This window comes from Amblyraja radiata, chromosome 2 (assembly GCF_010909765.2).
Source record: "Amblyraja radiata isolate CabotCenter1 chromosome 2, sAmbRad1.1.pri, whole genome shotgun sequence".
Lineage (NCBI taxonomy): Eukaryota > Metazoa > Chordata > Chondrichthyes > Rajiformes > Rajidae > Amblyraja > Amblyraja radiata.
The window spans coordinates 135,172,493-135,188,104 of record NC_045957.1 but is presented as its reverse complement, the minus strand read 5'-3'; the positions used below and the strand labels follow the sequence as shown (position 1 = coordinate 135,188,104).

Below are 15,612 nucleotides of genomic sequence, written 5' to 3'. Positions count from 1 at the left end.
GGTTGCAAAAGCTATTGGAAGGATGGGATTAAGCTGAAAAGTGTGCAGGCACGAATGATGAGGATGCATCGGGACTGGAGGGCTTGAGTTATTAAGAGAGGCTACATAGTCTGCGTCATTTTCCCCAGAGCGAGTAGGAGTCTGAGGGATGACCTTCATTGAGGTCCATAAACTCTTGAGGGACATATATAAGGTGGATGGTCACAGTCCAGGGAGGGGAGTCTAAAAAGAGAGGACAGATTTAGGGTGAAAGGAAATATTTGAAAGAAATCTAAGAGGCAATTTTTTCAGAGGTTGGGGGTATATGGAATGAGCTGCCAGAGGAAGCTGTGGAGGCAGGTATGATAACAGAGACAGGTATATAGATAGGAAATGTTTAGAGGATATGGCCAAATGCAGGCAAATGGAACTAGCTTAGTTGGACTTCTAGTCGGCATGGATGAGTTGGGCTGAAGGGCCAGTTTTTCCATGTTGAATGTCTCGATGACAATAGAAAAATGGTGTAGAACACGAGACTTTCCAATGAGGTAATAGCTTGCAAATGATCATTTTTGCAGATTTTTTTTGTGTGCAACAATAGCGATGTAACATTTTAAATAGTTTGACTTTGATTAGTGTGGATCCATGTCTTGCCTGGATTTGCCCATTTTTCAGATAGCCTGGCTGAGATTGGAAATTTGTGTTTGTGAAATTGAGGTTGAGACTGAGCAGACCACACCACATTTGCTTCTCAGATCTCTAAACTATAATCTGATTGAGATTGCAAAAGTTTAAAGTACAGTTTGGAAAAGGGACTGTCCAGTTTGGAAGCAGCCCCCTTGACATCCTTAAGCAGTACAGAGCTAGTTGGCCGTGTTCTCTGTCTGTAACTGTGATGGAGTTCACAGACTACATTGTCAAAACAAACCCCTGTCAACAGTTATTATAAACTTCTGTTATTTACTGTGTGCTGTGGCTGTGATACACTGGGGTATAGTCTCTAACAAGATGAATTCCTATTTTTTTCTATCTGCAAGAGAACTTCTTGAGTTCTATGCAGTGATAATGTAATTTGTAAACTATTTTTCCAAAAATAAATCAAATGTACACGTTCTTTTAAAGACTACCTGCGGAAAAAGAGGGATACTGAGTTGGATGATCAGCCATGATCATATTGAATGGCGGTGCAGGCTCGAAGGGCCAAATGGCCTACTCCTGCACCTAATTTCTATGTTTCTATGTTTCTAAAAGAGCTATTGTGTGAATGCTTTTATTGAACCAGGTAATGCATCTGTTAATGTGAACAAAATCCATTGCTTTTCATTGAAGAGATTAAGAAGCTAAATTTCAAATTTCAATTTATTTTGTAAAGAAGGAACTATGTTAAGAATCGCAATGGGGTGTTCAGTTGCAGAATTAAATTCTGCAATCTTTAAGAAGAAATATATCTTTTGCCTAAATTCTTTGCTGGTTCTGGTAATTCTTTCATATTGATAAATCATTCTTAACATGAATTTGAATTATATTAATTCCTTCACATTTTAACCAATTCTACATGTATACAATATGAAATAGTGTGGGGAACTTATGTTTTAGAGTTAATTAAAAACTTTCTTAATTTGACAGCGCCAAGTAATTTAGCGAGAAATCTGCCAAGTGCTGAATGAAAAGCTGCCAATCATTTACAATGGAAGAAAGTTTCCAAAAATTAATCTACTAAGTCATATAGTGCCCACTGTTCATTTGGGCACTCTTGTGTGATTACCTCCTGCCATAACCTAGTCATAACAATATTAGTCTGTAATCAACATCCACAGTTTTCATTTTTTTTATTTTGGTGCATTTTTTGAAAAGCTTTATGATCACTTTTGATTCAGAATACCATTGATTTTAATTAATTTACAATGTACCGTAATTACTGGCAAGCATTTATCCCTAAGAAAGAGCACTACCTTGACCTGCTTCAGTCCATATATTAAAATTTCTTGCACATTGTTGTTAGGTAGTGAGTTCCAGGAATTTAATTAAAGCCCTGTCAAAGACTGGATAGGATGAGACTTGGAGGCTGTGATGTTTCCATGTGTTTGCTGGCCCTGGCCTTGTCCTTTTGGCTCATTCTGTCTAAAAGTTTAATCAGAGCTGTCAAAGAAGCCATGGCAGTTTGCTGTAGGACATCAGTTTAAAGGTAGCACCTATACTCTCTTAGAAGTTTAAAGAGGTTTGATATGTCACTAAATACTCTTAATAAACTTTTGCAGGTGCATTGTGAAAAAACTCCTGACTGCATCATGGCCTAGGCAAGGCAAGGCAAGGCAAATTTATTTGTATAGCACCATTCGTGCAAACAGCAATTCAAGGTGCTTTACAGGAAAGAAAAAATAAAATAGTCAATAATTAAAAATTGCAAAATAAGCAATACGACAAATGTATGAATAATAAAACAACGTCAATGAAACAATAAAACGATTTTAAAGAGCACATAAAAGGGTTAAAATTGGATGGTTAAGATTACCTGCATGTCGGGTTATGGACAAGTTATAGTAAACAACAGTGTTTTTAGGCCTGATTTAAATGAGCTTACAGTCTGTGCACACCTCAGGTGTTCAGGGAGCTTGTTCCACAGGTGTGGAGCATAAAAACCGAATGCTGCTTCAGCCTTTTTAGTTCTGACCCTGGGAACACAGAGTAAACCTGTCCCTGAAGACCTGAGGAGTCTAGGCGCCTCATATACAACAAGTAGGTCAGAGATGTATTTTGGACCTAGACCATTCAGTGCCTTGTAGGTCAGTAACAGAATTTTAAAATCTATCCTCTTACACACAGGGAGCCAGTGCAAAGATTTAAGGACAGGTGTAATGTGGTCCATTTTCTTGGTGTTGGTCAAGACTCTGGCAGCGGCATTTTGGATAAGCTGCAGTTGTTTAATTGATTTTTTATTGAGACCTGTAAAGATGCCATTACAATAATCTAACCTACTAAAAATATATGCATGAACAAGTTTTTCAGTGTCTTCTTTGGACAGAAATCCCTTGATTCTTGCAATATTTTTTAGATGGTAATAGGCAGATCTGGTAATGGTCTTTATATGGCTGTTAAAATTCAAATCCGAGTCCATAACTACACCAAGGTTTCTGGCTTTGTCTGTGGTTTTCAGTGCAATTGAGTCGAGTTGAGCACTCACCTCTAGCCTTGTTTTTTTGGGACCAAAGACAATAATTTCTGTCTTATTTGCATTGAGCTGGAGGAAGTTCTAGTTCATCCACTCATTGATATGTTTGACACACTGGCTCAGTGAGTGTAGGGGACTATGGTCATGTGGTGACACTGCGATATATAGTTGTGTGTCATCGGCATAAGTGTGGTAGGATATGTTAAAATGCTCTACGATCTGAGCTAGGGGGAGCATATAAATGTTGAACAAAATGGTTCCAAGAATGGAGCCCTGAGGAACCCCGCATGTGAGTTTTGTACGTTCTGATTCAAAATTACCAAGGGAAACAAAATAATCCCGATCTTTCAAGTAAGATTTGAACCAGTCCAGCACAGAACCAGAGAGTCCCACCCACTTCTCCAGTCTGTCAAGCAGTATGTTGTGGTCCACCGTATCAAAAGCAGCACTGAGATCTAGAAGTACCTAGAAATTGCCTAGGATGGCAATTCCAATGCAAAGCAATGTGAGGGGCTGTAGAGAGTGGTGGATTTGGTCCTCACCATCATGGATACAGCCCTCCCCACCATTAAAAGCAGCTACGTGATCTAGATGCCTCACAAAGGTGGCATCTATATCAAAGACTCTCAACATCCAGGTCATATCACCTCCTCACTGCTGCCGTGTGGCAGGAGGTACAGCAGCCTGAAGTCCCACACCGCCAGGTTCAGGAAAATCTACTTTCCTGCAATATTCAGGTTCTTGAACCGACGTGCATAACCCTAATCTTGGGTCAGCAACCGATCACTACAATCTACCTCTTGTACAAGCATGCACATGAACTTTTGTGTGTTGCCTACACTAATTATCCCACTATATGTGAGGGGCAATTTACAGAGGCTGTTTACATCTTTTAGATGTGGGTGGAAACTGGAGCACCCGCAGGTTCTGTGGCGGTGTGAGGCAGCTGCACCACCATTGTATCTCATCCTATCCTTGTATCGCCCTCACTATACGTGCACCTAACAATAAATTCTACTTGACTTGATATCCAGTCTTAGAAACATAGAAATTAGGTGCAGGAGTAGGCCATTCGGCCCTTCGAGCCTGCACCGCCATTCAATATGATCATGGCTGATCATCCAACTCAGTATCCCGTACCTGCCTTCTCTCCATACCCTCTGATCCCCTTAGCCACAAGGGCCACATCTAACTCCCTCTTAAATATAGCCAATGAACTGGCCTCGACTACCCTCTGTGGCAGGGAGTTCCAGAGATTCACCACTCTCTGTGTGAAAAAAGTTCTTCTCATCTCGGTTTTAAAGGATTTCCCCCTTATCCTTAAGCTGTGACCCCTTGTCCTGGACTTCCCCAACATCGGGAGCAATCTTCCTGCATCTAGCCTGTCCAACCCCTTAAGAATTTTGTAAATTTCTATAAGATCCCCTCTCAATCTCCTAAATTCTAGAGAGTATAAACCAAGTCTATCCAGTCTTTCTTCATAAGACAGTCCTGACATCCCAGGAATCAGTCTGGTGAACCTTCTCTGCACTCCCTCTATGGCAATAATGTCCTTCCTCAGATTTGGAGACCAAAACTGTACGCAATACTCCAGGTGTGGTCTCACCAAGACCCTGTACAACTGCAGTAGAACCTCCCTGCTCCTATACTCAAATCCTTTTGCTATGAAAGCTAACATACCATTCGCTTTCTTCACTGCCTGCTGCACCTGCATGCCCACTTTCAATGACTGGTGTACCATGACACCCAGGTCTCGCTGCATCTCCCCTTTTCCTAGTCGGCCACCATTTAGATAATAGTCTGCTTTCCTGTTTTTGCCACCAAAATGGATAACCTCACATTTATCCACATTATACTGCATCTGCCAAACATTTGCCCACTCACCCAGCCTCACCCAGCCTATCCAAGTCACCTTAAATCATACCTATCATTTCTAGCAGTTAATACGTGCACTCCTTACTTTCTGAGCATGTTCTTGTCTCATTAATTATTTGTCCAGCAATTTATCGCAGCGTGGTAAAACTTAGTTGAAATTAAGGACACTGCTCAGTCTAATATTGCCTTGTTCACTGGGTTTTGTATAAGGTATTTAAATAAATGGAATGGTTCTTGTTACCACTGATGAAAGTCAGATTAAAAGGAGCCAAGGACATTCTTCATGTATTAACAAAGCACTTCTTCATATTACACCCTGGCAAAGCTTCATGGTACTGTGGAAATGAACCCAGAGCATTCCTTAAGGCTGGCACTCACGAAACATATTGTGTGCACACATAAAACATATTATGTCAAAATAGTGACTTGATTTTCCATTGTTGTTTACTGAAAAGTCATAACATCTCCAAACATCTGGTTAAATTCTGCTCACACTTTGTTCGAGACCAGTGAATTTCATGAATTTTTATTTAAGTAATCTTAATACAAAAATGAACACAGGAATTAGCCGATAATTTGTGACTGATGTTGGTTGCATGATAATTAATAAGTATAACTAATGTGCTACAGGCAGCAATGATGCTGATTACTAATTTAATCGTATTGATCCTGCTCTATTCTACAGGAGTACAGTATACAATCACAGACTATCAGACAAAAATGTGCAGTATCTCTGCTCATTAAATTTTACAATGAAAAAAAGTGCACTCAATGTGGGACTTGGATTTCTGTGCTTCAATTCTGGCATTAAAATAAAAATAATTAGGAATGATAAAACATTTCTATGCAAACACTTTTCTGGAAAAAAATGTTAAATGTTATTAGTGGGTTTTTTGAACTGGAGATGTCTCAACCAACTGCGAACCAGAGTCGGGCGGTCAAGGGTGACAATGCACAAATAGGGCTACATTGAGGGTACAACCTGTGACTGTGGCACACAGACCCAGACAATGCAACACCTACTGCAATGCCCATTGCTGGATAATCCATGTACTACTGCAGACCTTGCACTTAACACTCCAATAGCGTAACGATGTGTACAGAAGTGGCGAGCCACAATATAGCACAAGGACGTGAAAGTGGGTTTTTTTAAACAATAGAGGCTTATTTAGCTTTGGGTTTTCGGTGAACATGGGGAAAAGGATGAGGATGAAGAGGTTGATGTGTGAAGATGGCTTTGTTGTATAGCCTCTCTTTATTTACTTTTTTCTTTACTCTCTTCCCTAATTGCAACTAAAGGTGAATAGTAAATTGTCCATAGATTTTACTGTAGTTAATTTTATGGTAATGAATGATATTGGTCAGACGTTCGAGGCAGTGGCATACCAAATACTGGTTCTCCAGAGGATCTCATAACATGCTTGTTTTGTACCCTGCAGCCAGGTGAAAGCAGCAGTTTGTCCTTTTACTCTGTGTAATCCTGTTTCTAAATCAAACATGTGTGTTGTGACTTGAGTCTAAACGATGCCAGGTTACCTCCCTAAAGAAGACTAGAGCTTTCTCTGTTGCCGCATTACTTTGACTCATGTTGATGGCTGTTGCCTGATGGATAGTTTGTGCTTTATGCGTCTGTGGAACAGCTTGCTACTGTCTGCCTGAAGGCTGGCGGAGAAGTGTGCCACTCATCGTTATGACAGTGCCTTTTGCAATCCTGGGTTTCTCTAGAAATTTAAAATCTGCATGTTGAGCCAATTCTGTGCAACTGTCTCCGTATTTCCTTGATCTTTTAAAATGAAGCAGTACAAATAACCAGTTACAAAATAACTATCAGGTAAATTATATTTTCTATTACTAAATGTATTTCATATTTATTCACAGGTCTGTATGAATTGTTGGCTTCCTTGCCAGCCCAGCTGCAGCCTCATGTGAACAGCCAGGAAGATCTGACCTTCCTACGGGATATGTTTGGTGAAAAAAGCCTTCATTCATTAGTGAAGGTAACCACAGTACAATCTAACCAAGAAAGCGGATGAAAATATGTTTTGGGTATAAGCTGGTCAAACGACAACAAAGTTAACCAGACAAGCAGCTATTTATTCCACTTGCTTTACGATGACCATTGCTTGAGTGCATAAAGGGAGCCATGAAAATTAAACAACTGCAGATGCTGGAAATATGAAATGAAGATGAAAAATGTTGGAGATACTCAATAGGTCAGGCAGCATCTGTGGAAAGAGAAAGTGTTAATGCTTCAGGTTGAAGATGAGATCTTGGATCTCAAACATTAACTCATTTTCTCTTTGTGTGGATGATTCCTGATATCCTGTTTGTTTCCAAAATTTTCTGTTTTTATTACAAAAGGGTTCATGTCCCAAATTGCATAAATGGCCATTTTTAATATGGTGATAACTGATTTGTGGTAATCTGGTTATTTTTCCTTGAGTTGGATTCAGTTAATTGAAAGAAAGTTTAAAAATAAACGGCAAAATTACTGAAATCTTGCACCTTAATTTCTTCCACTGAATCTCTCTGAAGCAGCCACTTGGAATGATTCCTCATGAATCGATGTTTGGACCAATCCGATCTTCCTCTTAGTTCATACAAATGTGCCTTCTATGCACTTCCTTGGGCAATGTTGGTAAAATAGGGGACCGGACCAAATGAACGGGGTTTGTAGTTTTTAATCAGACTGTTTTGTGGAGAGAGAGTACATGTTTTTAAAGTTGATCCTTGGACAGTAATTTGAAGTGGCTTACATAACCGAGAATATCGAGTGCAAGTAGGAGCGCCCAGATATCCAAGTTACAAAAGGTTGAAGCTCTTTACACTTAGCCTGTATTTTTTTCCACTCACCCCACCGTCACCCTCAAACTCTGTCTAATCGGTTGGTGGTTTGATTGAATATTAATAGACAGCTTGGGCTTTGTGAATTACAAATGTTCCAACATTGGTAATTAAATGAAAGCCATAGATTCATTGACTTGTAAATCAAAAAGTTCTACCTTTACCATACTTCTACAAAACAGAAAGTTGCCAAAACAGAATGTGAAATTACCATCATACAGCACAGAAATGCCTTTTGGGCCACAGAATCTACAATGTTCGTTAAGCATCCATTTTGACAAATCCTACATCAATCCCATTCTATTTTCCCACATTTTCATTAACTCCCACCACATTCGACTACTTGTTTGCACATGGCACAATTTACAATGGCCAGTGAAGCTTTTGGTTGTGGAAGGTTACAGGAGCTCCAGCAGAAAACTCTTGCAATGCCGGAGGGAATGTGCAAACGGTGTACATACATACGTACCAGAGGTCAGAGTTGAACCCAGATCACAGGAGCTATGAGACAGCAATTCTATTAGCTGTTCCATTGTGCTGCTGCCTTTAAAAGTTAACAGTCAATTCTTCAAGCATCTGTATGATGAAACATGATGTCTTTTTACTGCAGACCCACTGACTCCCACACCGATCCAGGCTGCTGCACCAACTTACTATCTGGTCAGGACGCCATTTTTCTTAAAGTTCCTTCCACCTCCCCTCATCCACTCCCCAGGCACTTTTTTTTAATTTCAATTTTGAGAAGAGTAACATTTGTTCCTGCACTTCCCCCCTCATCACGATCAAAAACCTCAACAGCCCTTGGTTCTTGGTTTCGTGGTCCTCCAAAATATTCCAAATGGAATTTAAACTGGAGGTGGAGGTGAGGCAGAGATTCCAGGTGAGGCAGAGATTCACATGCACCTTTTCCAATGTGTCCATTGCATCTGATGATCTCGAATCAGTGTCTAAGCACAGACAAGGTGACCGCTTTGCTGAGCACTTGCACTCTGTCTGCCATGCCCATGTGGAGCATCAGGTTGCAAGCTATGTTAATTCCTCTTCATATTCTCAAACTGACCTGCCTAGGCCTCCTCTACTGCTAGGATAAGGTCCAACAAACAAGAGGATCAGCATCACATATTATGCCTGAGCAGTCCACAATAAGGTGGCATGAGCACAGAAATTTTCAGTTTCCACTGTCTGCCTCGCTCTCTGCCTCGCTCTATGCCTCCCACTCTGCCTACCCCATCTGCCTCCCTCTATGTCTCTCCTACTTATCTACCAGGTTCTCTTAAACCCAATTTCCCAGCCCCCAAACATTGTTTCTTTTCCCCTCCCCATCAAGTCAGAGAGTGGTGAATCTCTGGAATTCTCTGCCACAGAAGGTAGTTGAGGCTAGTTCATTGGCTATATTTAAGAGGGAGTTAGATGTGGCCCTTGTGGCTAAAGGGATCAGGGGGTACGGAGAGAAGGCAGGTACGGGATACTGAGTTGGATGATCAGCCATGATCATATTGAATGGCGGTGCAGGCTCGAAGGGCCGAATGGCCTACTCCTGCACCTATTTTCTATGTTTCTATGTTTCTAAGTCCATCTGTCCATAATGCACACACTCCTCTCACTTGGTCACCTCCCTCACTGTTTTCATCTGCCCACCTCCCTCATTTTGTTCCATGCTTCTCCCTTGATGATTTATTTGTTGCTTCTACTGTCATCTCCCCATTCTAACTCTATTTGCCAATTGACCCCTCCTCACCTGAACCTACCTTGTGTTTACAAACTTGCCACATCCCACCCCCCTCACCTCTTTGTATATTCTATCTCCTTGCTATTCTTTCAGTCTCGGTGATTGGTCCAGACTTGAAGTATCAACTGTCCATATTCCTCCCGCAGGTTGGTTATTGCTTCAGATTCCAGTATCTGGAATCTCATGTGAATCACAGAATTTTCTAATCAGTTTTGGTCAGTATCTGCTAACAAAAATATTTCAGCACCTTTTTTGAATTGTGTATTGTGATTTGTGTTTTTTATGCAAGCGCAGTTTATATTTTATCCAGCAGATGGGATTAGAGTCAAACAGAATATGGCAAAATTAAAATTGAGAAAAGAATCTCACCAAATCTTTAATGTAGCCACACTCTTGTGGGTAATTGGTTAAGAGAAATTACATTGATTTGGGTTTGAACAAGTGATAATCATCACATGAATCTTAAACATTTTACTTTTAGCTTTTATTCAAATTATAATTTGAAACTCAGAGTAAGCAGGAATAAAATGAAGAAACAAGGAACTGTAGATGCTGGTGTACACAAAGTCCCGGAGTAACTCAGCGGGTCACAGTCCAAAGAAAGGTCCTGATTCGAAACATCACCAATCCACGTTCTCCAGAAATGCTGCCTGACCCGCTGAGTTACTGCAGCACTTTTTGTCCTTTTAGGAATAAAATGGAATCTGCTGCTACCATGATACCCATTTAAATGCTAATAGATGTGGAATCATTTAGCATGGAAGCTATTTCATGCGGGGTTAGTAAAAATATGATAAGTATAGATTGACTTGAATGGACAGGTAGTAAGGGTAGTAAGAGAAACAATCTCATGCTTACTGGAGAAGCAAGACATTGCAGATGCTGGAATTGAGAACAAGAAACAAACTGCTGCAGGAGTTCAGCAGGTTGAGCAGCATCTGCTGGGGGAAAGGCATTGTCTGTTTCCCTACACAGATGCTGTTTGACCCACAGCACTTTTCCAGCAGTTTGCTTTCTAAATTTATTGAAGTTTTCACAAAGAATTTCCAAAAGGTGCAGAGAAATAGATTATGAAGAACATAGGAAAATACAGCACAGGAACAACCCTATGGCCCACCATGTCTGCTGACAATGATGCCAATCTAAACTAATCCCATCTGCCTATACATGGTCATGTGCCATGCCTGTTCATCTGTCTGTCTAAATGCCACTTAAATGTTGCGATTTTATCTGCTTCTACTTCCTCTCGTGGCAGTACGTTCCAGGCATCTGTGTAATAATTAAAAAAAATTACCTTGCAAATTTTCTTTAATTGTTTCTCCCTTCACCTGAAGCCTCTTTCCTTTCAGCACTTGACCTTTACACCCTGGTAAAAACTGCAATTCCTATTTATTATATAATTAAATAATACGGTGTTTGTATATTCATTTTGTGACAGCATAAGTTTCTACCAGTTTTCTCCCGCGTCTTAAAAATGGACCTAGGGTTCAATGGCCTCTGTACCGTTCATTTTCAGGTGGGTAAGTGATGAAAGAAGTTAAAGGAGAGGGGGACGGGGGCGAAGGAATCGTTGATTGGCACAAGAGAGAATATTTTGCAGAGTACTGGGAAATAAAAAGAAAGGGAATAAGGCTGACGTAATTGCCCTTTTGGCAGGTCTGGAAGGAGTTGATGAGCTGAATGGCTGCCACCTGCATACTAATAAATAAAAAGGAATTGGCTGTAACAAAACTGAATGAACAGACTTTGAATAATGTACTGTCTATATTCTTGCAAGATAATTATTGACCCCTGCGACTGAAAATATGCCACAGAACTTTTTTTTTGCTGCCTCCACTGAAAAGGCACCGCTTCCCAAACTCTGGTTGATCAAAGAGCTCAGTCACTCACTTGAGCTGCAATAGACATTAACACCACGAGCCTGGCTGCATAGTGAACCAGTCTCCACATTTCATGGATTTGAAAATGATAGGAGTTGAGCAACATATTAAGATTCTTGAAAACCACCTGATATGCTAGGACAGATGAAAAATATGTGAAACATAGAAATTAGGTGCAGGAGTAGGCCATTCGGCCCTTCGAGCCTGCACCGCCATTCAATATGATCATGGCTGATCATCCAACTCAGTATCCCGTACCTGCCTTCTCTCCATACCCTCTGATCCCCTTAGCCACAAGGGCCACATCTAACTCCCTCTTAAATATAGCCAATGAACTGGCCTCGACTACTCTCTGTGGCAGGGAGTTCCAGAGATTCACCACTCTCTGTGTGAAAAAAGTTCTTCTCATCTCGGTTTTAAAGGATTTCCCCCTTATCCTTAAGCTGTGACCCCTTGTCCTGGACTTCCCCAACATCGGGAGCAATCTTCCTGCATCTAGCCTGTCCAACCCCTTAAGAATTTTGTAAGTTTCTATAAGATCCCCTCTCAATCTCCTAAATTCTAGAGAGTATAAACCAAGTCTATCCAGTCTTTCTTCATAAGACAGTCCTGACATCCCAGGAATCAGTCTGGTGAACCTTCTCTGCACTCCCTCTATGGCAATATGCACTCCCTCTATGGCAATATGCACTCCCTCTATGGCAAGAACCTGATTACTTTTTAATCTAAAATCAATACGCGGTATATTTCGTGAATCATTTTCAAAGTGATCTTTAAAAAAGAAAAAAGTGAGTTTTCAAAGCTACTTAAGCGGCGAATGATTGCAGTTTCTGACAAGAGACTTCTGTCGCCACTTCATGTTTCTGTTGTGCGGTGCACCATTTGAAATTGCAAGGGTTAGCATTTAACATAGAGCATAGAAAGGTACAGGATGGGAACTGGTCCTTCGGTCCACAATGATGTCTGTGCCAAGCGAAATTAATTTAATCTGCTTGCACATGATCCCTGCCCTTCCATTCTCAGCATGTCCATGTGCCCATCTAAAAGCCTCTTAAATGCCACCACCCTGGCATATCCCACGGACATTTGAGCAACATCTTGGGTATTTACTTTGTCTCTGTGTCAGTTTAAATGTTCAGTTATTTGTTCCAGTCCACGTAATCTGGATGTAAAACAACTGTTGATTTGGGGAGTTTGTTGCAGGTTTTACAGCACTCAAGAATCATAATCCTCCTTGTTTAATCTAAACACTTACATGAAATTTTGAGGTTAAACAGAATCGTAATTTGTTCCAAGTCAAATTTAGTTTTGCGTCGGGTGATGCTGGGGATCAGATCTCAAAATGCAGACCATGACTTAGTATTGTACCTATACAATACACACTTTTGTAAAAGCATTGCCCACATTAATGTTATTGCTTAGGAAAGAACTGCAGATGCTGGTTTAAATTGAAGGTAGACACAAAATGCTGGAGAGAACATTGCAGCATCACTGGGGAGAAGAAATGGGTGATGTTTCTGGTTGAGACACTTCTTCAGACTGATGTAATGGGGAGTGGGCGGTACAGAGATAAAATGTAGTCGGAGACAGTAAGACTGGCAGGAGAACTGGGAAGGGGGAGGGGATGGAGAGAAAGGGAAAGCAAGGGCGACTTCAAGTATTGGTATTAAATCTTGATTATTTTTTTGTTTCAATATGCTGCAATTTACAAATTTAAATTTGTAAAATAGAAGTGGCCTGATCATAATCCTGCACGTGACAAGAGCACTCTAACAGGCCGTGACACTTTAGAATCATAGAAAATGAGAAATATGCCGTTCATGTTCAAGTTTATTTTCATTAAATATACATTGTCAAAGCGACAGCAAAAAGTGCTGGAAACACTTAACAGGCTAGGCAGCATTCGTGGAAAGAAAACAAAGTTAATGTTTCAGTCAAAAAACGCTGATCACTGAGAAAGAAAAAAGAATAATTAAGTTGCAGAGAAGATGGTGGGAAAAGGGATAGGATCGGTTGAGGGCATGGTTGATGTGGAAATGAATTATTAACAGAGGCGGTAAAAGAGTGACGAAGAAGTGTTGCAATAAGCATGTGCCGATGGAGAGGAGGAATAAAATGGAGCCAATCAACTTTTCTCTTTCTCAGCTTTGAAAGAAGAATATTTGACTTGATACTTCAACATCATTCCCCTACTCACAAACGTTGCCTGACCTGTTTCCAGTGTTATCCCCTAACATTTTAGATATACTCCATCTGCTATTATTGATCCATGGAGTCATACGGCACAGAAACAGGTTCTTCGGCCTAACTCTTCTATACCGACCAAGAAGCCCTATCTAAGTTGGTCCCATTTGCCTGTCTATGCCCATATCCATCTAAATATCTGCTCTCCATGTACCTGTCCAAATGTCATCTAAATACTCTTCCTGTGCCTCCTCTGGTAGCTCATTCCATATACTCATCACCTTCTGGGTGGTGGAAATAGTTTAATCTCAAGTTCTTATTAAATCATGCTCTTTTCACCTAAAACCTATATCTCCTGCTTCTTGATTCCCCTACCCTGGATAAAAAACTGTGCATTCACACTATCTATTTCCTTTATGCACCCCTCAGCCTCCTGCACTCCAAGAAATAGATCCTAGTCTGCCCAACCTTTCCCAATACTTCAAGATATCCTGGCAACATCCTTGTAAATCTTCTCTGTACTCTTTCCTGCTCAGCAACATCTTTTTGCAGGGCGACCAAAGCTGAATCCAATACTCGCTATATGATGCAACTGTAACATAACATCCCAACTTCTGTATCCCAAAATCCTGACTGTTGAAGGCCAATGTACCAAATACATTCTTTACCACCGTATCCATCTGTGATGCCACTTTCGGGGAACTCCTATATCCATCTCCTCCACAACACCTGGCCCTGGCATTCACTGTGAAGGTCCTGCCCTGATCTGACTTTCCAAAATGCAACACCACACACTTATTTGCATTAAACTCCATTAGCCATTCCTCAGCCCACTTGCCCAACTGATCAAAGTACTGTTATAATTATTTATAACTGTATGATGCCACTTTTGTCACCTGCAAACTTGCTAATCATGCCTTGTACTTTTATTTTTCAGTTTTGAATTGTAAGCAAGTTTATAGCAAGTTTCAAATAAATAAATACTACTATCTTCTCAGCTGATACCAATCATTTAAATACAATCATTGATTTCCAAATAAATTATGCCAGTTAGCATTTTGATACGATGATGTAACTCCATTTTAAAGGTTTTGGCACCAAATGCGCAAGCCCAGTTTCATTGAATGATGCCTGATACATTTAGTGACCATTAACCCTGACAACTCTTGAAAGAACCGGTCGCAACATATAATGCATTTGCTCAAAATCTGAACCCCTGACATACTTGCTGAATAAAAACATTTAATAACGTGAAAGAATTATTCATCTGACAACAAGAAACAGTGGTCATATGGTAGTTATCAACGGTAGACACAAAATGCTGGAGTAACTCAGCGGGTCAGGCAGCATCTCCGGAGAGAAGGAATGGGTGACGTTTCGGTCGAGACCCTTCTTCAGACTGATATTGATGTTGACGTGGTTATCAACATTCATCTGCCAAATATTTTGTGTCACTTCACATTAATGCTCTCATGCAAATAGTAAATTATACCTGGAAATCTTTTCGGGATAATCCATTTATTTTTTATGTTTGTACGCCATTATACATTCATTATACATTTTTTTAACTTAATGATTGGGATAAGCTTTTTTATTATCTTTTTATCACTGGCTGCCTTCTGTGACTTTTCAAAGTATTAGTGCTCTAGTGAGCTTGCTGGACTCAAACTGGGCAAGCAAATCTCTTGACATATTTATAGTATAATCATTTCAACAACCTTTACAAGATGTGACCCCATCTGGTTGTGGACTGTTTTTACTGGAACCTCGCATCATGAGTGTTGATACCTGATGAAATGATTAAAATGGTGAGGTACTACAGACATAAAACATGTCCATGATAAGAAAACTGATTTCCCTTTGGTGATTAATGCCAAGGCAAGGTCTTTCCCCATCATTCTTTTTTTCTTGAAAGAAACTCTGAGGCCTTGCATTCTTTAAATTAACTCTGT

General features: G+C 40.3%; 1 protein-coding gene across 5 annotated transcripts in view; it reads left to right on the top strand.

The window, feature by feature from the left end:
* The window catches only part of mpp7 (membrane palmitoylated protein 7), a 424,513-nt gene that overhangs the window by 168,165 nt on the left and 240,736 nt on the right, over window positions 1-15,612 (top strand). For all 5 annotated transcript variants that reach the window (XM_033016205.1, XM_033016225.1, XM_033016218.1 and 2 more), the window contains one exon: window positions 6,902-7,020. In XM_033016205.1, the coding sequence (XP_032872096.1) occupies window positions 6,902-7,020 (119 nt within the window). The remainder of the gene's footprint in view (window positions 1-6,901; window positions 7,021-15,612) is intronic.